At 50.3% G+C, this 24,859-nt stretch overlaps 1 protein-coding gene across 11 annotated transcripts in view; it reads right to left on the bottom strand.

Annotated features, from left to right (window-relative positions):
* Positions 1-24,859, bottom strand: part of PC (pyruvate carboxylase) — a 444,838-nt gene that overhangs the window by 324,304 nt on the left and 95,675 nt on the right. For all 11 annotated transcript variants that reach the window (XM_077324995.1, XM_077325044.1, XM_077325023.1 and 8 more), the window contains 6 exons: positions 13,899-14,034; positions 13,604-13,788; positions 7,109-7,274; positions 6,079-6,224; positions 1,224-1,341; positions 22-173 (listed from right to left, as the gene is read on the bottom strand). In XM_077324995.1, coding sequence (XP_077181110.1) covers positions 22-173; positions 1,224-1,341; positions 6,079-6,224; positions 7,109-7,274; positions 13,604-13,788; positions 13,899-14,034 — 903 coding nt within the window. The remainder of the gene's footprint in view (positions 1-21; positions 174-1,223; positions 1,342-6,078; positions 6,225-7,108; positions 7,275-13,603; positions 13,789-13,898; positions 14,035-24,859) is intronic.

Raw genomic sequence — 24,859 nt, 5'->3', positions numbered from 1 at the left:
GCCCCATTCGCAATCCCTCACCTGCTTGGCCAGCTTGACGGCATCGTTGGTAAGCTTGGAGCGCAGCTGGGAGTCCAGGTGGGCAGCGGGCGCTATCTCCACCACCTTCTGGTGTCGCCTCTGGATGGAGCAATCTCTCTCGTACAGGTGCACGACATTTCCATAGGCATCACCTGCCAAGAAGCAAGAGGTGAAATTTTGCAGGCCCTCCTAGGGGGCAGGACACGCCTGTGTTCCCCACGTATCACCCGGCACATGCCCAGGAGGAGACCAGGAAAACCTTGCAAGAGTAACCGAGCTCTTCCTGCAAGAACTCTCAAGCTTTCCATCTTTGGATTGCTTTATTCTGCTGGGGTTTCTCCAGGCACAGAACAAATTATCTGTTTTTACACAGCATTCATTGCGTGGGGTTATTTTCTATTCCTTATGCGATATCAAACATAAGTTCTCTCTCTCCCTCTCTCTCATGCACAGACACACATTTATTTTACTGGTTTCACTGTGTACTTGCCTTGAACACCAGGAATAAGATTGCATGCCAAAATAAATGTGGAGAACAGAAGCAGTGGTGGGTCTAATTGACAGCATCCCCCCCCAGACAAAAGGGTCTCAGCAATAGACTTGCAGCAAGCTGAATTCCACGTGGGGTTAACAAAAGCAAGGAAGGGGGAAAGCTAGCTATGTAGTCACCGCTATCCATGAATTGGCCTTAAGCCAGTTTGGTGTAGTGGTTAAGAGTGTGGACTTCTAAACTGATGAGCTGGGTTCGATTCTGCACTGCCCCACATGCAGCCAGCTGGGTGACCTTGGGCTCACCACGGCACTGATCAAGCTGCTCTGACTGAGCAGTTATCTCAGGGCTCTCTCAGCCTCACCCACCTCACAGGGTGTCTGTTGTGGGGAGAGGAAAGGGAAGGTGACTGTAAGCCGCTTTGAGACTCCTTCGGGTAGAGAAAAACGGCATAGAAGAACCAACTCTTCTTCTTCTTCAGTTATCTCAGGGGTCTCTCAGCCTCACCCACCTTACAGGGTGTCTTCTGGGAATAGGAAAGGTGACCTATAAGCTGTTTTTAGACTCCTTCGGGAAGAGTAAAGTGGTATATAAGTCTTCTTAAGCCCAGAAGCCACCACAGTCCTGACTTTGTCCAGCCAGCCTCCTACCCTTATTTTTTTGTTTTGCTCTCACAGCCACACAGTCGAGCACACGCCCACGCCACACCTACCCAGAATCTGGACCTCGATGTGTCTCGGCTTCTCAATGAACTTCTCCACAAAGAGAGCTCCGTTCCCAAAAGCGGAAAGGGCCTCCGAGTACGCCCGGGTGTAGTTCTCCTCCAGCTCCTAAAGGGAGAAGACGCATGCCTGTGAACACTGTGAGCTGCCTTTGACTGAATCCACATAGAATCATAGAGTTGGAAGGGGCCATACAGGCCATCTAGTCCAACCCCCTGCTCAGTGTAGAATCAAGAGAGATAGAATCATAGAATCATAGAATCATAGAATCATAGAGTTGGAAGGGGCCATACAGGCCATCTAGTCCAACCCCCTGCTCAGTGTAGAATCAAGAGAGATAGAATCAGAGAATCAGAGAATCATAGAGTTGGAAGGGTCCATATAGGCCATCTAGTCCAACCCCCTGCTCAACGCAGGATCAGCCCAACGCAGGATCATCATTGGCCCATTGAGGTTAGTACTGGCTGCTCAGGCTGGCCACAGCCCTCCTGGGTCCCAGGCGGAGATCTTTAGCATCACCTGCTAATCCTTTGATCCTTTGACCTGGGGATACCAGGGGTTGAATCTGGGACTTCCTGCAAGCCAAGAAGGTGTTCTGCCACTGAGCCCTGTCCAATTATTGCCTTAGCTATACTGGCAGGAGTGGGAGATGGTGGGCCTCTTGCCTCCAGGTGGGATCCTCGAAGCTCTCCTCAACAAGAGCCCCTCCTGGCTGCTCAGCAGGGAGGGAAGGAACTGGCCCTTCACCCTCCCCAGTGCCTCCTAAGCAGATCTCCAAGTTGCCCCCTTGCTTTTCCGGCCTCCCCCTTCAGGGTTGAACACAAGGCACTATCTCAGGTGAGGAGCAGTGGCTCAGGGGCAGAGTGTCAGCTTGACACGCAGAAGGCCCCCACGTTAATCCCTGGCATCTCCAGTTCAAAGGATCTAGTACTAGCTGGTGGGAAAGACCTCTGCCTGAGATGCTGGAGAGCCACTGGCAGTCTGAGAAAGGGCAGTGGTAGAGCTCCTGCTTGGCATGAAGGTTCAAGCCCTGGTATCCCCAGTTAAAAGATCTCAGGCAGCAGAGAAAGGGGAGACTCTGGAACGCTCCCCTTGGTCGGAGACAACAAGGCCGAGCTTGAGGGACAAAGCATCTACACCTCTGGGCTACCTTCTGCTCCTCTCTTGTGTTCTGCACTCTTCCCCGCTTCCTCCAAAGGTCCCCTTTCACCCACACCCCCCAGCATGAATCCTGTCCCTGCATCTCAAGAACACACGAAGTTGGGGTAACCCCTGGCCCCAAAAATTCCCACCCAAGAGCTCTTTTGATAGTTCTGCCGAAAGATGACTTTGTCTCCCTGCGGTTGCAAGATTTGGGTCAGCTCCTAATTGATTCAAGGAGGCATATCCCGTAAAGCTCGGAATGGCCTGCACCCCGCAGAGCTGAAGGACTGTCTGCTCCCATAGAAACCAGACACTTGTTTAAATCCTCGCCGAGGCCCTTCTCCGGGCCCCTCCCTGCCAAAGAGGAGGGGAAACAGACAACATGAGAGGGGCCTGGCTGGATCACACCCTCTGGGGGCTGGATCCGGGTTCTGAGGGCCCACCCTCTGGCCCCTCCATACCTAGTCACAGCCACACCTGTGTGTCCCCCTCCCATCTTCTCCCATCCCCAGGCCTTTCCACTGCCCAAGCTCAGATGCCTAGATCATAGCACCAGTCAGTGGGGGCAGCAGGGGGTGCTGCTGTCCTGGCCTCCTCCAGCAGCAGCAACAGCATCGTCCTCCACGAACCTTTCCCCAGGGATGCTCAGCAGCGGAAAGCATGGGTGGCAAAGCACTTCAAGCAAGCAGGTGGGGAAGGGCATGCGGACAGGCGAGGGAGGGGCATGGGGGTGGGGCTCAGCAGCCAGGGGCCCCACCAGGAGCCCGGGGCACTCAGAGCTGCCCCGTTTCTGGGTATGCTGAGGCTAGCCCAGGAACCATTGGCCTATCTAGTCCGGCATGATACAGAGCCAGCACAGCGTCATGGTTAAGAGTGGAGGACTCTAAGATGGAGAGCCGGGCTTCGTTCTCCACACTCCCTCCTCATGAGGCCTTCCTGCTGGGTGACCTTGGGCCAGTCACCATTCCCTCAGAACTCTCTCAGCCCCACCGGTTTCACAAGACACCTGTAGTGGGGAGAGGAAGGTGAATATCAACCACTACAGCACTAGAGTCAACACAGATTCGTGGTTAAGAGCAGGCAACTCTAGTTGGTAGAGTCAGCCTACATTCACCACTCCTCCTCTACACAAAGTCTGCTGGGTGACCTTGAGCCAGTCACCCTTCTCTCAGAGCTCTCTCAGCTCCACCCACCTCACAATACACCTGTGTTGGGGAGAGGAGGAGTGGAGAGCCAATGTGGGCTACTGGTTAAGAGGACTGGACTCTAATATGAAGAACCAGGTTTGATTCCCTACTCCTCCTCCCCATGAAGCCAGCTGAGTGACCTTGGGCCAGGCTCTGCTCTCTCAGAAGTCTCTCAGCCCCAACTCCCTGAGAAGGTCCCTGTTGTGGGGAGAGGAAGGGAAGGCGATTGTGAGCCACTCTGAGGCTCTTTAAGGTAGAGGGAAGCAGGGCATAGAAACCAGCTCCTCTTCATTCGGTTTCAGAAAGCAGCAAACCTGTTGCCCCGGAGGCTGAGGCCTTCTCTTCTTGGCCTAGTCTTCAGAGGCTTGCTGCCTCTGCACATGGAGGTCAGGCTACCTATGCTCACCAAAGGTGAGCAGCTGTTGATGGACCTCTCCTCCCTGAACCTGTCTCGTTCCCTTTGAGAGCCACTCTCCATTTCGCATCCGTTTCCCACCAAGTTCGTTGGGTGCTCATGAGTTCCAGAATTACGGGAGAGGAAGGAAAGGTTCTCTCTTTTTTGTTCAGGAAAAGGATAGGAGGCCCTGACTGGATAGCCCTGGCTGGCCTGATTTAGTCATATCTTGGAAGCTCAGTAGGGTTAGACTCATAGAATCACAGAGTTGGAAGGGTCCTCCTGGGTCGTCTAGTCCAACCCCCTGCACTATGCAGGACACTCACAACCCTCTCACTCATCCACTGTAACCTGCCACCCCCTTCAACCTTCACAGAATCAGCCTTGAAGATGGTCATCAGATCCCCTCTCAGTCGTCTCCTCTCCAGGCTAAACAGACCAAGCTCCCCCGACCGTTCTTCATATGTCTTGGTCTCCAAACCCCTCACCATCTTTGTTGCCCTCCTCTGGAGATGCTCCAGGTTGTCTACAGGGTTGGTCCTGCTCAGTGCTTGGATGGGAGACCCCCCAAGCAAGCCCTGGACTGCTACGCCTAGGCAGGCACTGGTGAACCCCATCGGAATGTCTCTTGCCTGGAAAACTCTAGGGACCTGCCATAAGTTAAATGTGACCTGACAGCAAAAAAAATGGGGGGGGGGGTCTTTTTTGACAGTCATGTCTCTGGAATTCTTTCCTTCCTCCCAAAGGTGCTGGGCCATGACCTTTTGAGTTCAGCTGGCTTTGAGGCAGTTCTGGAGGGATGTTTTCTAATCTGCCCTGCTGAGATGCAGCCAATCTTTGTATTTCTTGGTTTTTAAGCTGGCAGCTCTTAACACGATTCTTTCACATCATACGAGTTCTTTTGAACTGTAATATCTGGGGAAGCAGAATCCAACCCTTTTGAAACAACAAGGATCGATTTAAAGGGCTTGAAGCATTTAAAACTGTCTCCAAGGGGAAGAGCACGTGTGGAATTCTCTGCCAGAGGATGGAGTGAGGCGACAGGAAGAAACAACTTGAAGAGGGGATTAGATAAATGCATGGAGGATAAGTCTGTCAATGGCTACTAGCCATGGTGACTGAGAGGAACCTCTACATTGAGAGACAGTAATTTTCTGAATCTCAGACCCAGAAAGCAACATCTAGGAAAGGTTCTGGCATCTATATCCTCTGGAGGAATTGGCTGGATGTTGTGTGAGGCAGGATGATGGACTGGATGGGCTACTGGTCTGATCCAGCAGGGCTCTTCTGATGTTTCTATAAGGGGAAGGCCTCAGTCTCTATCCTCTCTTGTTGGCCCTGCAGAGGGACTGGCTGGCCACTGTGTGAGGCAGGAGGCTGGACTGGATGGACCCTCCCTGGTCTGACCCAGCAGGGCTCTCCTGATGTTCTTATGAGGGGAAGGCCTCGGCCTCCCTGCCCTGTTGCTGGCCCTGCAGAGGGACTGGCTGGCCCCTGTGTGAGGCAGGAGGCTGGACTGGATGGACCCTACCTGGTCTGATCCAGCAGGGCTCTCCTGATGTTCTTAGGAGGGGAAGGCCTCGGCCTCCCTGCCCTGTTATTGGCCCTCCAGAGGAACTGGCAGGCCACTGTGAGAGACAGGGTGCTGGACTAGATGGACCCCTGGTCTGATCCAGCAGGGCTTTTGCCCAGCAAGACCTCTGATCAGCCACTGGATATCTGTTCAGCCATGCAGGTTTTTAAAAACCTTTCTTTGGCAGCAGCTGCCTCCACAGGACACTGTGCATGACTGAAGTAAAGCTACAGCGGCCACTTTGTTGTCCTCCTGTGTTAAAATTCCAAAGTGTCTGCAGGCTCCACAAGGTTGAAGACCCCAGCCTTAGACCCTTCTGTCTTGCGTTGTCCTCCAGGGCTCTAAGCCTAGTCCTACCATACCCATTGATGGAAGGTCTCTCATACCCTATTGCTTTGTATTCTGTGGGCGTGGGAAGTCTTCTGGAATCCTGGCCCTGCTGGGGGGCCTCCTGATGGCCCCTGGGTTTTGGCCACTGTGTGACCGAGAGTATTGGACTGGATGGGCTACAAAAAGAAGGAAGCAAATAAACGGAGGCCCAGCCGTACCTCATAGCTCCGCACGACTCGCATCCCCCGCCCTCCTCCGCCATAGGCCGCTTTAAAGATGATGGGGAATCCGTACGTGTTGGAGAATTCCTGAGCCTCGTTGAGAGAGGAAATCGGGGCATCCGTCCCAGGAACGACAGGCACTCCTGGAGAGAGAAGAAACAAAGTAGTGATGCTCCCTTGCTGGGAACCTGTTTCCCCCCTCGCCCATCATGCTTTAGCACTGCAGGTGGCAGCTTTGGGTCATTCCTCCTCCAAGTTTATACAATGCCTGACAAGTACATGCCAAAGGGGGGGGGCAGCCTGGAGTGAGGCAGGCCAGAAGACGTTCACGCATGTCCTTAACAGTGCGAGGAGCCAAGCCAGAACCAGAAGTTACATACAGACAAACAAGAGCCTATTCTCAGGTTGCCTGATTCTGCCTGGACTAAAAACTGCAATACATTCTCTGGCCACCTGCAATGGTGGCACTGTTGAGAAACTAACCATTCCCTTAGTTTGAAAATTGTCCTGTTCAGAAAGTAAGAAGCCAGGGACCCCAACATGAAATGCCCCCCAGCACCCGATGCCAAGTCTAAACTTTTTGAAAGCACTGGTGGTCTTGGTCATGTAACTGCCTCTCTTTCACCACCCACCTTCGGTCATTTATAAAGAAGCAGATAATGCTGCATTACAACATAAGACACTTCTGGGTATATTCAGAACTGCTCCCATCTTGCACTGAATGCAGTCTATCCCTGTACGTCTAGGATGAAAAATCAAGGGTTTTCCCAGGCCCAATGTCCTGCCCACATCTTTTCAAAACTAACTCAGCACTGGGTGTTGACTATGACTGCAAAGGCCTCTGGGAAAACCTCTCCTTACCTGCATAGCCCACTATGTTGCAAGTAGGGAAAGGAAGCAATCTCAGCTCTTGAACAGCCTATCGAGAAGGCCCCTCCCACTCGTGAATCCTGCTCCGTTATTGGCCAATTCCATTGCTGCCACCAATAAAGCACCGCCCCCTGCTCCATGGCAACGCAATCCCTACCTGCCCTGATGGCGATGGCGCGAGCTTCAACCTTGTCGCCCATCTGGCGCACCACTTCAGGGCTGGGCCCAATGAATCGCACACCAGCCTCGATGCAGGCCTGGGCAAAATCGGAGCGTTCAGAGAGGAAGCCGTAGCCAGGGTGGACCGCATCCACTTCATTCTCCTGGAGAAAGCAGAGATTGTACTTCAGGGGAGGAAACTTGGGAGAGCGACACAAAGCTCGGCCGGTTATTGGCAGTGTGGATGCATACGTTCCGTTTCCCAGAATCCTTTTCAGCTGTGGACAAGGATCACGCCTCTAAGGCGGGACATGACAGAGGTTTCTAAAATTATGAGGGGTGAGCAAGGGAACTGAGACCTTCTTCCTTCTTCCGTAATGCTGATATTCAAGGGCATCCAGCAATGTTGGCATAGACAGAAACTAAAAAAAAAGAGACCCTTTTCACTTAAGTCTATAGAACTCCCTGACACAGGACTTGGCGCTGGCCTCAGCCTTCTCTGGCTTTAAAAGGGGATGAGGGAAATTCACACCAGTGGTCTGTAAGTAATGGTGGAAAAACAGGATCTCCAGGTGCAGAGGCCGTGCAAGTCTGAATACCATCTAGAGAGGGACAGTTAAATTTTGATTTTAGCTAAATTTCAGATTGTGCTACTGTGTGTTTTAAATGATGCAGAGCGTCTTCCTTCTTGCCCTGGTCGTGGGCTTTCCAGAGGTAGAAGAACAGAACAAAAGTGCAGGATCAGACTTGTGCTCTATCTGCTCCCACGTTCTGTTATACACAGTGGCCAACCAGTCATTATGGGGGGACAACACCAGGGCAGACTCACTCTGGATGGACCAGGGCAGCCTGGGCTTGTCAGATCTTGAAAGCTAAGCAGGGACACCCTTGGTTAGCACACAGATGGGATGCCACCAAGGAAGTCCCAGGATCAGAGGCCGATAATGGCAAACCACCTCCGAACGGGGTCCCTGTAAGTCAGCTGTAACCTGACAGCACATTCCACCAGGAACGGGGCACAGAGGCCAAGGTCTCCCCCTGATGCAGGGGTAGTCGAACTGCGGCCCTCCAGATGTCCATGGACTACAATTCCCACGAGCCCCTGCCAGCGAATGCATTCGCTGGCAGGGGCTCGTGGGAATTGTAGTCCATGGACATCTGGAGGGCCGCAGTTCGACTACCCCTGCCCTGATGTCTCCTCGCTATCAGGCAGGTCACTTTGTAAACAGGACTGACCTAGACATTAACGCCCCGCTTTTCCCTCCAACAGGGACGTAAAGTGGCTTATCCCACCTTCCTCCATTTTATCCTCCCAACAACCCTATGTGGTAGGAGTGTGTGACTAGCCCAAGGTCACCCAGTAAGCTTCCACAGCAGAGAGGGCATTTGAACCCAGCCCCTTGGTGAGCACTCTTAACCATTACATCATAACTCTATGTGCTCTCATCCTGTAAGGTCGCTTGTGTGCCTCCCTTAGTGAAAATGGGGAGGGGGGGGGAGGCTGCCACAAGAGCAAACCCGAATTTCCTTCAAGGTTCTGTTCATGACATAGCAGCCAAAGGAAAACAGTCCTGCCGCTGAGGACCGGCTTCTCGATAGGGCAGATTCTGACTGTCAAAACACAGCGATACGTTCAGGAGCCCGGGGAAACAAATTAACTGTGCAAATGTCAGCACGGCATACATCACTTCCATAGCTCGCTGCAGGAAGCAAAGCTCCGGATTTAAAGAAGGGGTAGGATGGTAGGATGATAAGAGCCTCTTGTGGCGCAGAGTGGTAAGGCAGCAGTCATGCTGTCTGAAGCTGTCTGCCCATGATGCTGGGAGTTCGATCCCAGCAGCCGGCTCAAGGTTGACTCAGCCTTCCATCCTTCCGAGGTGGGTAAAATGAGGACCCAGCTTGCTTGCTGGGGGGGTAAACGGTAATGACTGGGGAAGGCACTGGCAAACCACCCCATATTGAGTCTGCCATGAAAACGCTAGAGGGTGTCACCCCAAGGGTCAGACATGACCCAGTCCTTGCACAGGGGATACCTTTTGGATGGTTTTAAACAGGGGTGTGCAAATATATATATATATATATATATATATATATATTCCCCCCCCGGGTTCAGCCTGAATCACCCAGAATAGATTCAGTAAAACTCAAATCACCCAATCCATGTCTCAGCATGCGGGTTTGGGTTCGGAATGATTTGGGATTCCTGAATCAATTTGGTTCCATTGCAACCTATGGAGCCATTAGTCTATGGGAAATCTCTCCTGTCTATCCAGTGCTTTGGTGGGGATGGAGGATGAGGTAGAGACACTAAACTTTTAACGTAGCTGCTGGAGCCTCTCCTCAAAAGAACCCCCAAGTATCAAAAAGATTGGACTGTGGAGTCCTATTCTGTATGTCCCCAAAAAAGGTGCCCCCACTCTCCATTGTTTGCTGGGGGGGGGGGTTGCAAGGCAAGACAAGCCCAGCAGGGTGTCCTGGAGAAAGTTGTAGAGCCCAGCAACAGATTGCCCTGGTTCTGCTGACCCTGAAAAAATGCCCCTCAGTCTCCACTGGGAAGATTCTCTGATGTGAACTTGGTCCTGTTGGATTAACATCCTCTCTGGGTGCCCACAAAATTGGGTGCCCCCCTGGTCCAATCTTTTTGAAATGTGGGGTTTCTTTTGAGGGGAAGCTCCAGCAGCTATGCTGCAAATATGGTGTGTCTTCTTCAAAGCTCATTCCGCTGGAGAACATAATAGACAGGCTAGATTTCCCATAGACTTCAATGGCTCCTTAGGTTATAATCATAGAATCATAGATTTGGAAGGGACCAGACAGGCCATCTAGTCCAATCCCTTGCATAGTTCAGGATCAGCCTCCCACTCAGGAGAAGGATCTGTCCAGCTGATGCTTGAAGACCACCAGTGAGGGGGAGCTCACCACCTTCTCAGGCAGTCAATTCCACTGCTGAACTATTTTCCAGTTATCTAGCCGATAACGTTCTACACGTAGTTTAAACCAGTTACTGTGGGTTCTATCCCCTGCTGCCAACAGGAACTTTTGCAATTCAGGAGCTGAATCTTAACAGAGAATCTCCGAGCTCAGAGACCACTGAACGGGTAGCCAAGTTTTTATCTATAGTAATGGCCCACGGGGTAAAGAAGTAAACGTCACTGGCTTCATCTTTTTGTATTTGCTGCTCCCTTGCCTGCTGTAAATTTCCTCACAGTTTTTTAGACTTGTATTACAGAACCGATTTGTATATTGTTTTATATCGTGAATGCCATTAAAGGTTTTGTATTGTATTGTATCACTGGCAGTCTTCAATCAAAGGCTGGATACACACTTTTCTTGGATGCTTTAGGATGCTTAAGGCTGATCCTGCGTTGAGCAGGGGGTTGGACTAGATGGCCTGTATGGCCCCTTCCAACTCTATGATTCTATGATTCTATGATTCTATGTATTGTAACAGAGAATCTCAGTTTTGGTAAAAACTTAAGAGGTGGGAGACCAGTTCAGCATTGATTAGGGTTTTTTTACGTTTACCCGAACCAAATACATACTCTATTTCCAAATCCCTCCCGTGCTACCAAGCCTTGTGATGCGATCAAGTTTTGAACCTGGGATTTGAAGCCCCAACTTCTGAGCTTCTGCATTATGATTGGGGAAATCAAAGCAATCACCCATGTGAAACCCTGAGCTCTTGGGGGGGAAATGTCACATGCAAAACCAAGGCATTATTAGTCATGTACAGCTTTGGCTGATTCACAGAAGGCTGCGGGTTCAGGGCATGCCGGCTTTAGCTTTAATGGCTATTTGACAGCTTGTAATAGTCTCTTCCAAGTCTCTTCGACGGGTCATAATTACAGCTATATCGATTGATGTTAAGCTTAACCAATTGGCTGAAGAGCCTGATGATGAGTCACTGAAAAACAGCTCAAGGGATAATGCCACAAGGTGGTAAAGAGACAGATATGATTTGGGAGAATCCGAGATATCAAAGTTGTCCACAGAGGACATCTAGTCCAACCCCGGCTCAATGCAGGACCAGCTAAAATCATCCCTGACGAATGTTGGCAGTCACTGCCTAAGGACTGCTAGTGCTTAAGGCAGGGGTAGTCAAACTGCGGCCCTCCAGATGTCCATGGACTACAATTCCCATGAATATGAACAGAGTGCCCATGTAGTTTAGCGGTCAGAGCAGTGGGCTAGAATGCAGGAGACCCACCCTACTGAAGGGGAAGGGCTGTAGCCCAGTGGTGGAGCATCTGCTTGGCATGCAGAAAGTCCCAGGTTCAATCCCTCCAGTAAGTATTCAGTGATGGGAAAGACCTGTCCCTGAGACCCTGGCGACTTTGATGGATTGGGGGTCCGATTTGGTATGAGGAGGAGAAGAAGAGCTGTTTTTTTTTTTTCATAACCCTGCTTTTCACTACCCAAAGGAGTCTCAAAGCGGCTTACAAACACCTTTCCCTTCCTCTCCCCACAACAGACTCCCTGTGAGGGAGGTGAGGCTGTGAGAGCTCTGAGAGAACTGTGACTGGCCCAAGGTCACCCAGCTAGCTACATGTGGAGGAGTAGGGAATCAAACCCAGTTCTCCCGATTAGAGGCCACTGCTCTTCACCACTACACCAAGCCGGGAGTTTCACAAGTGTGGTCAAGCTTACCAGAAACCTGGGGGCCAGTCATGCCCTCTCTCCACCCAGCCTACTTTACAGGGTTGTTGCGAGGATAAAAAGAGAGAACCACACATGTCTCCTGAGTTCCTTGAAATAAAGGCCTGATAAAAAACGGACTAAAGAAATCTGTTTGCGATACATACAGGTTGCAGAACTATACATTTTGGGCTGCTCAAATGCCTAGTTTACATTTCCAAGACACACATGAGCCTCCGCCAACCAAAAACCAGAAAACCCCTCATTTCCACATGCTGGCAGAGATAAAAAAGAGTGACCTGCAAGCGGTGGGGGGGGATGGGGGGCTGGCGAGGCCCTGACCGCCCCTTGCTGGCTAGCAAATGAATCTCTGCACTAACTATTTCCTAATTAACGAGGCCGCGCTCCACCCACTCCGCTATCAGACGGAGGATTCCGGGCTTGAGAAGCCAGCTCCTTGTTAGCGGATCATTTTCTCGCTGGCTTTATCGGGAACATGAAAAGCGAGAGAACAAAAGCAGCCCTGGCCCGGCAGCTTAATTCAGGGCTTTCGCTTCCGATCTGGCAGCCTCCGATTGATTTAATGAGCGCCTTGAGAAAATCAGCAAGGAGGGCTCTTCTTTGCACGGGGCTTGACGGGCGCCCTGGCAGCATCCATAACGCTGCCCGGGAGGCGGTTCTTATCGATAAGGGTGGCGATCTATTGGCATTGGACCCACGCAGCATCCATCAAAGAGATGGAAAAATCGGTGACAGGCAGCGAGGGAAGCACGCAGGTCGTTCAGGGCTTCTCTCACGCCTGTAGCTCCTGCCAATGGGCTCTTCGTTCCTCCAGCGCTTTGCCCACTCCTTATGTCCCACTACGGTCCCCAGGCTTTCGGATCTGAATGGGTGGGAGTAAATTTGAGTAAATTCTCAAATGGGTGGGGGTAAACGCTCGCAATGGCTGCAAGCAGTCCTCAGCAGTCGGCGGCAGATTCTGTCCGCTCAGCATCGTGAAATGTTTGCGAACATTCCGTAACTGCCGCAGTTTGGCCAAAGAACAGATTAGCAGACGCCATGCACTAGAGACGCCAAGGATGCTACTAATGGGATTGGGCTGGACAGGAACTATAGAACCATGATGATGATGATGATGATGATGTTAGCCATTCACTCGAGTCCGATTCGTGGTGATCCTATGGCACAACTGCCACCACAATTTCCGATCTCTGCCACCACAATTTCCACAATTTCCGATCTTTTGGTTGTGTAATATTCTGACCGGAGTCCATTTCGATCATATCTAACCACCCCATTCTTTGTCAGCCTGGCTTCCTTTTTCCACTGAGCAACCCTAACATAATTGCTTTCTCCCAAGAGTTGGATCACATGATATTGAATCACAGAACTATAGAGTTGGAAGGGACCTCCAGGGTCATCTAGTTCAACCTCCTGCAGAATGCAGGAAATTCACAACTACCTGTCTACCCACAATGACCCCAATTCCACGTCCAGATGATGCCAACAGTTCTGGAGGGGGAAAAAATCATGCCTTTATTAGCTTAATATGAAGAAGCTTATGATGGCATGGAGATAAATATCATGTGATGAATCATATCACATGTGCTGGGAATTGTAGTCCATGGGCATCTGGAAAGACAGTGTTTGGCCCCTCCTGCATTAAGTGAACGGGTTTATATTCTCCATAAAGCAGCCTCTTCTGAAGTACTTAGAACTTTTGGAGGGAGCACACCAATGCTCTGGGGTCACGGTTGCTTGCCGACTTTCCTGGGGACAGGTAGAGGCTTGGAAGTTTCTTAAGCACTGGCTCAGCTGCATTCAGGACCTCAAGCTGTGGGCTGCCCTTCCTCCTTACCTTGGCAACTTTAATGATGTCCGGGATGTGCAAGTAAGCCTGGACTGGGGGGAGCCCCCGGCCGATGAGATAGGCCTCGTCCGCTTTCTGCCTGTGCATCTGGCCCGTGTCCTGCTCCGAGTAGACAGCCACCGTCCGGATGCCCAGCTCGGTGCACGCTCGGAACACCCGGATGGCAATCTCCCCTGCAATGCACAAAGCAAAGGACAAGATGGATATGAAGGTCAGGATAAGGGGACAGGATAAGGACAGGATAAGTGGTGCCCCACCGGGTCAGATCTCCGCCCCATCTCACCTCTGTTCGCCACCATCACCTTCTTGATGGGCTTGTACTCCACATGCTGGGTGCTCTGGAAAGCAGCAGGGCAGGCCAAGAGGCGCTTCAGGACCAGGAAGGCCAGCTGGCCCTTGGCAAAATGCAGCTGCAACATCTGTGGACAGAAGGGAAAGGTCAGGGTCGGAGGGTAGCCACCTTGGTCTGCAGAAGAGAAGCACGCTTCCTCAGATATGTGGGGCAGGGACTGGACAACGGAAGCTTTGACTCTTGAAAGCTCATATCTTGAAAATATGCTGGAAGGAAGGAAGGAAGGGAGGGAGAGAGAAAGAGAGAAAGAAAGAAAGAAAGAAAGAAAGAAAGAAAGAAAGAAAGAAAGAAAGAAAGAAAGAAAGAAAGAAAGAAAGAAAGAAAGAAAGAAAGAAAGAAAGAAAGAAAGAAAGAAAGAAAGAAAGAAAGAAAGAAAGAAAGAACTATGTACAGACTGCCTCAGAAGCTAGAAAGACCTATCATAAAATAACACAATGGACCATATGTTTATTTTTTTTTAAAAACGAATTGTACACACATGCAGACCTTTCTATGGGCTCGGTGCTTTTGCAATTAGATCTATTTATCATGCTTCACCTGCACTTCCTAACCGGATCTGTGTATCATCTTGTACTCTGCATTTTCCTGGATTAGATCTGATGTTACGTCAACCCCACTTTGCCTCTCTATCTACATCTGAGAGCGGCTCTTTACTCTTCTGATCGGATCGCGTTTTAAAGCGGCTTCTCTTTGCAGTTGTCTCCTTCCTTCCTGTTTGGTTACGCTAGGATAAATGTCCTCCGCTGTTATTCCTGTTTCCTTTTCACTGCATCAGCACAACACGGGTGACTCCGTGGGAACTTCCTGCTCTCGTGCTTTTGAGTGCAGAAGTGCCCTCTTCGCAGAGAATATTTCTGAGCATCCAAGAGGGGATCTCCATCTCACAAAAAAAACCTATGCCGGTATGAATTTTCTGGGCTGATCCTGCGTTGAGCAGGGGGTTGGACTAGATGGCCTGTATGGCCCCTTCCAACTCTATGATTCTATGATTCTCTTGTTTTCAAAGTTCTGCTAGCTCTAACCTGTGTAGCCCAGGCTAGCCTGATCTCATCAGATCTCAGAAGCTAAGCAGGTCCAGTCCTGGTTGATATTTGGGTGGGAGACCAAGGAACTCCAGGGTTGCCATACAGAGGAAGACAACGGCGAACCACCTTGGAATGTCTCTTCCCTTGGAAATCCTACTTTCTCAACCAGGGTTTCATGAAACCCTGGAGTTTCTTGATGGTCATGGAAGGGCATCCTAAATGAGTGGAGGTTAATTCATTTTATATACTTTCAAAACTTATTAAACATTTATCAGGTGATATTCCATCCTTCTGAGGTCGGTAAAATGAGTACCCAGCTTGCTGGGGGGTAAACAGTAATGACTGGGGAAGGGAATGGCAAACCACCCCGTATTGAGTCTGCCATGAAAACGCTGCAGGGCGTCACCCCAAGGATGAGACATGACCCGGTGCTTGCACAGGGGATACCTTTACCTTTTACCTATGAACATATGGTCATGTCAACCTGCACCCCCCAAAATGGCCACTGATGGGCATGGAGGGGGTGAGAAGGGTGGGAGTGTCCACAAGCTATGATTCCCAACTATATTCTGCATGATCACACCACTTCTGGGGTTTCTTGGACCCTGAACAATGTTTCAGGGGTTTCTCAAAGGTTAAATAGTTGGAAAAGGCTGCCATATACGGTCATGTCAACGCCCACCCCCTCCCAGAATGGCCAATGATGTCCCTGGAGGGGGTGGGAAGGGGAGGGGCTCCAAGTGGGCATGTACCCAACTTTGCTTCCCAACCATATTCTGAACCATCGTGCTACTTCTGGGGTTTTTCAAAGCCTGAAGAATGTTTCAGGGGATTCTCAACGGTAAGAAAGTGGAGAAAGGCTGTCCTACGATGTCACCGTAAGCCAGCTGTGAGTTGTCAATAAAAAAAGAGGTACCACTGGATGCGCACTTTATTTTTACACATACACAAATTCTCAGAAGGTGCTCACGGCATGAGATAATTGATTAATTAATCAACACTATTTATACCCCACTTTCCCCAAGGCTGTGTATAGAGTCAACGTGGGGCATTCAATAAACAATCGGATGGGGCATTCGATAAACAATGAAACCAACCAGAACGTCTAAAGACAACCGATCTAACGCACGAGTTTTAACATAACATGTGGGATTACGCAAATATTACCGCAAATATTACCGCAAGCTCGAAATAGCAGTACAGACCAGCATCCCCAATAATTTATCCAAGAAAGCTTTGTGAATCGGTTAGTGCATTATCACTTACTAGCCAAAGCTTCTCTAAAAGAACCACCTAGGGCATCTAATTTCACCTGCACAAAAGAAAGTGGCAGCATTTCATTTCACTTGACCCGGTTTATTTAGGTTATTCACCGGCACATTTCAAAGAGGAAGACTCTTAAATAGGACGGGGGACTGACGACCTGAGTCACTTCCCATTATTGTTATGATGATTTTGGCTTATATGCTGCCCTTCCGGTAAATTTAATTTGTAAATAATACAAATTAAAATTTAATAGCAATTTTAAAACCTTTTGTAACCATTAAACCGTTAAAATTAAAATTAGCAGCAGCGTCTGTTATAGCATTTATTCTAGTGCAGTCTCTTTCCATGGGTCTAGTTCCATGGGAGGGGTTGTTTTGTAGGGGAGGGGGGGCTCTTTAGATGTTTTAGAATCACATGAGCCAACCAAAAGCTTGGCGGGAGAGCTCCATCTTGCGGGCCCTGAGGAACTGTGCCAGCTGTGTCAGGGCCCAGATCTCCTCTGGGAGCTGATTTCACCAAGTAGGGGCCAGGAATGAAAACATTCTGGCCCTGGTTGAGACCAATCATACTTCCTTGGGGCCAGGGACCACCAACTGATGGGCGTTCGCAAAGTGAAGTGTTTTACAGGGGACAGAGAGGCGGTCCCTTAGGTAAACTGGGCCCAGATCTCAAGTTACTTTAAACGTAAGTACCAATCCCTTAAACCTGATCCAGAATTGAACCGGAAGCTAATGCAGCTGCTGAAGCACAGGGTGAATATGGGCCCTCTAAGGCAGGGGTAGTCAACCTGTGGTCCTCCAGATGTTCATGGACTACAATTCCCAAACACTGGCAGGGCTCATGGGAATTGTAGTCCATGGACATCTGGAGGACCACAGGGTGACTACCCTTGCTCTAAGGTGAGACCTGCTTGGTCACGAGAGCCAGTTTGGTGTAGTGGTTAGGAGTGCGGACTTCTAATCTGGCATGCCGGGTTCGATTCTGCGCTCCCCCACATGCAACCAGCTGGGTGACCTTGGGCTCGCCACGGCACTGATAAAACTGTTCTGACCGGGCAGTGATATCAGGGCTCTCTCAGCCTCACCCACCCCACAGGGTGTCTGTTGTGGGGAGAGGAAAGGGAAGGTGACTGTAAGCCGCTTTGAGCCTCCTTCGGGTAGGGAAAAGCGGCATATAAGAACCAACTCTTCTTCTTCTTCTGCGTCACTGTGTTCTGGACTAGTTGCAGTTCCCGGGTCAGGGATAAGGCTAGGCTCTGTAATTAGAGGTGATGGTCGCACAGATCACCATGGCTAGCTGCGTTGGGGCCAAGCAGGACGCTAGTAGTTTGGCTTGGCAGAGGTGGTAAAATACCAGCCATGTTACTCTCATGATCTGCCCCTCCATCGCAAGCCCTCCCCTTCCCTACTAGCGGGGCTGTTCTGTGTTAGCTAGATTACAGTTTCCAGAAAAAAAGTTAAAATACTGCAACAGTTTTCCAGGTGACCGCAGAAACACAGAGGGAGGAGAAATGTACAACTTTGACAGGACTGCTCAGTTAGAACAGCATTATCAGGGCTGTGGCGAGCTCAAGGTCACCAAGCTGGCTGCATGTGGAGGAGCGGGGAATCAAACCAGATCACCAGATTAGAAGTCTGCACTAGTAACCACTACACCAAGCTGGCCCAAAAGGGGCTGTTTTCTCACTCCCAGTTGAGATAAACTTTTCTGGAGTCTGGCACCCTATCAGTTTCAGCTAGTGTTGTCAACTACAGGTTGGGAAAACCTGGAGATTCTTGGATCACAGCCTGAGGAGGGTGAGGTTCGGGAAGGGGAGGGACTTCTATGGGGCATAATCCTTCCAAATCAGCAGTTTTCTCTAGGTTATCTCCAATAGATCTCCACCCACTGCCCAGAGGTTCAAAATGAATGGGCCAAACGGTGTAATATTTTTTAAAGGCCAGAGGATGGCAACCCTGTTTGTAGCTCCTTCTGCCATTGGAACCTCAGTTTTCTCGACAACAGTGGTTCTCAACCTGGGGGTCAGGACCCCCAGGGGTCACAGGGGTCGTGGCAGGGCAAACAGCTTGGCTGGGGGGGCGCCATCTACACAACAGCCTTGCGGGGTAGATTGAGATACAGCATTTGTCTGTCTGGAAAATGGAAAAGTGCGAGATCAGCATGGTGGGACAAGAGGCAGAACTGAACTGAACTGAGAAACCCTGGGGGGGGGAAACATTTATATACAATCATGAACAATGGATCTTCATGCCATTGGTCAGTTTGGGTTTAATTTCTGTTAAAAGAACACTTGCATAATGTTATGGTTGGGGGTCACCACAACATGAGGGACTGTATTAAAGGGTTATGGCGTTAGGAAAACTGCTCTACAAAGACAGCTCAGGACACAAGGTAATTTCGGTGCCTGTTTTTCCAAGAGGAGCTAGGGTTTTTTACCCTCACTTTTTATATTACCGGAAGGAGTCTCAAAGCGGCTGACAATCACCTTCCCTTCCTCTCCCCATAACAGACACCCTGTGAGTTAGGTGGGGTTGGGAGAACCCTATCCGAACTGCTCTGTTAGGACAGCTCTAATAGGACAGTGACTGGCCCAAGGTCACCCAGCTGGCTGCATGTGGAGGAGGAGTGGGGAATTGAACCCTGTTCTCCAGATTAGAGGCTCTCTCTTGAAGATGAAGGGCAATGGACTCAGAAGGAAGTTCTCCCGCTTTCCTCTCTCCTCTGCATGGAAACAGCCTAATAACTTTCAAATAGGCTCCTGCTTCCCAAGACTGCCTCGGGGACTTTTGTCTGTTACTCCGCCAAGCTACAGAAGCTAAACGAGGATGCAGTAAAGACATCAGCAGTTTAACAGTAGATTTATTTTTATACTCGTCCCCAAAAAATCAATAGCTTCTCCAGCGCAGAAAACCCTAAGTTTAACATGCAGGTGCTGGCAGCTGTCCGTCCTCTGTCCAAAGTCCTTGGAAGGGGGATGACAACAGGAGGTTGACAACAGTGACTCTCACTGGGGTGTGTGTGTGGGGGGGGAGAGATGGAGCATGCTCCCTGCCTTAAAGGAGAAAGAGGAGGAGGAGGAGAATCATAGAGTTGGAAGGGATCACCAGACTCACTTAGGCTAGTCTGCACACAAGAGATAATGCACTTTCAATGCACTTTAGAAGTAGATTTTCCTGTTCCGCACAGGAAAATCCAGCCGCGAAAGCACATTGAAAGTGCATTATCTATTGTATGCAGACTAGGCCCTAGTCCAACCCCCTAAACAATGCAGATGAAGGAGGAGGAGGAACAGCTGGGTTTTTGCACTGCACTTTTCAGTACCCAAAGGAATCTTAAAGCAGCTTACAATCACAGTCCCTTCCTCTGCCCACAACAAACACCCTCTGAGGTAGGTGAGGCTGAGAGAGCTCTGAGAAAACTGTGACTGGCCCAAGGTCACCCAGCTGTAGGGCTGGGGGAAGAAGCGGGATGGGGGAGGTACGGTTGCTAGATTCAGATTGGGAAACCCCTGGAGATTATGGGATGGAGTCTGAGGAGGACAGGGACCTCAGTGGTTTACAGTGCCATAGACTCCACCCTCCAAAGCATCAATTTTCTCTGGGGGAGCTGATCTCTGTAATCTGGAGATGAGCTGTAATTCCAGGCACCCATACCTAGATGGCTTCTTGTTGAGGAGTGGGGAATTAAACCCAATTTTCCAGATTAGAGACTGGCTTGCTGAGGCCTCCAGAACTGCACCCAGGACTCCAGGTGGGGTCTGACCAATGAAGCAAACAGTAGGATGATGACATCTTGTGCTTTTGATGTGATATCTCAGTTGATACAGGCCAAGACTGCATTATTTATTCTGTTGTTTTATCTTATGTTGGAAGCTGTCCCAAGCTGGCAATATCCATCATGTTCTTCCTTTGGTTTATTTCCCACTCTCATCAGTAACACAGCAAGGATTTGGCCCAGCTGGCTGAGGTGGTAGTTGTTAGTGGGGTTTTTTGCCTCTTGTTTATTATTAATAATGTAATCAGAGTTAATTATGGGGTTTTACCACGTTTATGGGGTTTTACCATGCTTTTATCTTTTTATGATGTGAACCGCCGTGAGCCCTATTGGGATCGGCGGTATATACATTCAATAAATAAATAAATAGTTGTGAGTTCTTGCATTGTGCAGGGGTTGGACTAGATGACTCTAGAGGTCCCTTCCAACTTGGATGGATGGATGGATGGATGGATGGATGGATGGATGGATGGATGGATGGATGGATGGATGGATGGGTGGGTGGGTGGGTGGGTGGGTGGGTGGGTGGATGGATGGATGGATGGATGGATGGATGGATGGGTGGGTGGGTGGGTGGGTGGGTGGGTGGGTGGGTGGGTGGGTGGATGGATGGATGGGTGGGTGGGTGGATGGGTGGGTGGGTGGGTGGGTGGATGGGTGGATGGATGGATGGGTGGATGGATGGATGGATGGATGGATGGATGACTGTTCAGTGATTTTGTCCCTCTGGGCACCAGGACTAATAGTCACTGACAGGCCTGTCCACGATAGATCCGCATGGATTGGATTACCCTCCTAAAAGCCAATAACCATAACAACAGCTAGGCCTGGCACAGATCACTGCCTCAAGTTACCAGCTCGCAAGAGATGTGTGTAGATTTTTGGTTTTTTATCATGAGTTTTCAACTTGCATCTTACCCAGGAAAAAAAAAGTGTCATCCTAACTTAACATTTTGATAATAAGCGTGACTTTGTGTGAGCCAGAGAATCCATTTTTCACTCCAGTTAAGCAGCAGACAGCCCATTCTGCCCACAAACTGTATCTGTCAATATTTGTCAAGCCCGACACCTTCATCAGCCACATCTCGATTGATGGAGCAGACACATTTTCCGAGCTCTGGCCTGAGACAATTTGCACAGCAAACACAAAGATTTTGGGACAATGAGCCGCCAGCTCCTCCGTGACCAAGAAAACTTAAACACACAACCTAGCGACGGCTGGGGGACTCGCCGTTGGGGGGAAAGGCCCTGCCGACAACGTAAGGATGCCACCAACAACTCAGGGATCACTTCCGGCGCACCTCTTCCAGTTGCACTGGAAGGGACATTGGCGCATCGGGACCCTCCAGCTGCCACCCTCATTTCTCCCACTGCCCACCAGAGAAGCTCCTGCAGGGGGACTGTGGCAACCCTCCTTCAAAGGCAAGGCAAAAGATTCAGAGCAACATGCCCAAAAACAAGGAAAAGGAAGAGGGATGAAGGAAGCTTTGACTCTCAAGAGCTTGTCCCCTGGAAATCTTGTTGGTCATCAGGGTGGCATTCAAACCTTGCATCTCCTGGGGCCACTGGCTAACAGCAAACCACCTTTGCTCTGTCCCAACACAGCAGCGCTGCATCAAAGCAACCCATATTAGCCTCAATTACTCTGCATTCAGATGCGCTCTCTGTCTGTCTCTCTCCCCGTCTCTCTCTGTCTCTCTCTCCCTGTCTCTGTCTCTCTCTCTGTCTCTGTCTCTCTCTTTGTCTGTCCGTCTGTCTCTCTCTTTCTCTACCTGAAGTTGGGAGAAAAGAATCGCACTGGGCTATCTCTTTTACCCCCCCCCCCACCCATGGTCTCACTGGACCCATCCAGCAAATCTCCTCCGACGCTCTGAGCAAATGACCCAGCCCCCCCTCTCCATTGCTTCACCGCCCCCTCACTCCGTCACGTGCTGCAGGGAAGAGCGAAGCACAATGGAAGCAATTTGTTAGCAAATCGCTCCGTCCTCCTCGCGGCAGAAAACACCCAGAAATATACTGAGGTGCTATTCTCACTCCTAATTAAGTGCCAGGGATTAAAAAGCAGGCCTTCAGTACCACTTACACTGGCCTCGTTTCAAAGGGAAGGGAAAAGAGGAGGGAGAATTGGAGTAAGGCTTCTTTCTTCCTTCCTTCCTTTCTTCCTTTCTTCCTTCCTTCCTTTCTTTTTCGTTCTTTTTGAAAACTTGTCCTTGTTTTGGGGGGGCTCCCAAGACGCTGGGGTCTGGAGAAGATCTGGGCCAGCCTCCATGCTCTTTCCGGCAGGGAAAGGTGCTGAGCAGCTTTCGCACACAGCGCCAGCCATGGCGAGACTAGCAGGGGGGAGAACGTGGTTGTTATGGAAGAGAACGAAGCCTGGCTCCCATCCATTTCAATGGGTGGCCCCAAGTTCTAGAGACAGAATGGTGTGGGGGTTAAGAGGGGGGGATCTCATCCCCACTTCTCCACATGCCACCCGCTGGGTGACCTTGGGCTCGTCACAGTCCTGATAGGGCTGATCTGACTGAGCAGTCCTGTCAGAGTTCTCTCAGGCCCACCTCCCTCACAGGGTGTCTGCTGTGGGGAGAGGAATGAGAAGAGGATTGTAAGCTGCTTTGAGACTCCTTCGAGTGGTGAGAAGCGGGGTATAAAAAACAATCTTCTTCTTCTAGAACAGTGCTTCTCAACCTGGGGGTCGGGACCCCTTTGGGGGTCGAACAACCCTTTCACAGGGGTCGTGGCTAGGTAAGCAGCGTGACGGGAGGGGGGGCTCTGCCACTGTAGCCGCTCCTCCTGAAGCCCCCCGCCAATTGATATACAATCCTGAACAATGGATCTTCACCCCATGGGACGGTTTCGGTTTAATTTCTGTGAAAGAACGCTTGCATAATTTTAGGTTTGGGGGGTCACCACAACATGAGGAACTGTATTAAAGGGTCGTGGCATTAGGAAAGTTGAGAACCACTGGCCTAGAATCTCAGACGAGGCTCTGAGACCCAAGCATATCTTTTGGGGAGAGCTGACACTTAGGGAAGGAGTAGTCACTTCACTTAAGGAAGGGGTAGTCAAACGGCGGCCCTCCAGATGTCCATGGACTACAATTCCCATGAGCCCCTGCCAGCGGATGCTGGCAGGGGCTCATGGGAATTGTAGTCCATGAACATCTGGAGGGCCGCCGTGACTACCCCTGGCTTAGGGCAACTAAGCACTGAGCAGCCCAGTCACAAGGGCCAGACTTTCTACTGCCCATCCCAGAACGGCAGAAATCGTCTCCTAAGAGAAAAATTAAAAAGGAGTCAAAGCAGTGCATTCCTTTAAAGATTTTCCGCTAGGAAATTAGGCGAAATAAAAATGGCCGCATAAGGAACAGGCATGATTGTATCAGGGCAGTCTTATTGGTTTCCTTCCGGGCTCTCAGGCCCGCTGCAACACACAGCCCATTTTAATAAGCAGCCGCAAGAGTTGTTTGGGCTTCTGAACAGGCAGAATGCTGTCAGACAGCGAGGTCGGTCCTCACAAAAGAGCACTCTGACCCTGCCTGTCACACAGATGTCTGCTCCTTAACAACACAGCTTTGTTCCTTAGGCTGAATCAAGCAGAGGGCCGAAGAGAGGCAGTCAGGGGCCCCTCTGGATAGCTTTTGAAGTGGAGAAAGGCTCCAAGAGCCTGTCTCGTGTGGGAGACCCAGGATCAAACCCAGGAGAACCAGTTTAGGGTAGAGGTTAAGAGCAATGACCTCTAATCCGAAGAGCCATTCCTCCGCATGCAGCCCGTTGGGTGATCTTGGGCTAGTGACAGTTCTCTTAGGGTTCTCTCAGCCCCACCTACCTCACAGGCTGTCTGTTGTGAGGAGAGGAAGGGAAGGCAATTGCAATCTGCTTAGAAATGCACGAGGCCTGCTTGGTGACCTTGGGCCGGTCACAGCTCTCTCGGAGCTCTCAGCCCCACCCTACCTCACAAGGGGTCTATTGTGGGGAGAGGAAGGGTAGGCGATTGTTAAGCTGCTTTGAGTAGTAAAAAGTGGGGAACAAAACAAACCCCTCTTCTCTTCAAATCCCACACTGCTTCTGACGTTCACTGCATAGCCAGTAATTCTCTGCTGCATCAGTAATTCTCTCTCTCAGCCTCACTTACCTCACAGAATTCTTTGTCTGATGAAGTGTGCTATGCACACAAAAGCCTCCTCCTTGAATAAAACTTAATTGGTTTTAAAGGGGCATTCTTATTGGGATGGAGGAGAGGAGAACCATATTAATCCCCCCCCCCCCCCCAGTTCATTGGAAGCTGGTTTTCACCTTAATTGCTTGGGACCAGGGATCTTCAGGGACCAACTTCACCTGCATGAACCTCAGCCCTTCACCTTCCACCATCAGGTGTGGTAGATGGCTACATAGCTCAAGGCCTTCTCAGTGGTAGCACCAGGGCAGCTGAATGGTCTTGGTTAACCCTTAACATTCCAGGGGAGGCAACTCACGCAGTCTGGGTTCGGCTGAGGGTTGTTTATGCTTACCTGTGTGCGTGCGCCCTTTTAAAAACTGGTTCACTCCGATTGTCCCTCGGGCTGATTCCGCAGCTGGATCTTTTTTTTTTTATGCTTTCAACATACATTTAATTGCTGCCGCTGATCCGTTCTCCCGCAATGTGGGGGAAATGCATTTTAATTCTTTTTTTTTTAAAGCATGATTCCTGCTAATGGCAAAGTTCCGGCCACGTCAACGCACAGCCGGCCTTCTTACGCATAAAGGATTAAGCCAAGGTAGGAGGAAAAGCGGCAAAGTGCACAGAGTCAAAGGCAACGGCACAGATGAGCTTGTTTAACTTGATTTATTA

Source organism: Paroedura picta, chromosome 1 (assembly GCF_049243985.1).
Source record: "Paroedura picta isolate Pp20150507F chromosome 1, Ppicta_v3.0, whole genome shotgun sequence".
In the NCBI taxonomy this organism is placed as follows: domain Eukaryota; kingdom Metazoa; phylum Chordata; class Lepidosauria; order Squamata; family Gekkonidae; genus Paroedura; species Paroedura picta.
The sequence above is the reverse complement of the archived record's forward strand: the minus strand, read 5'-3'. Positions and strand labels throughout refer to the sequence as shown.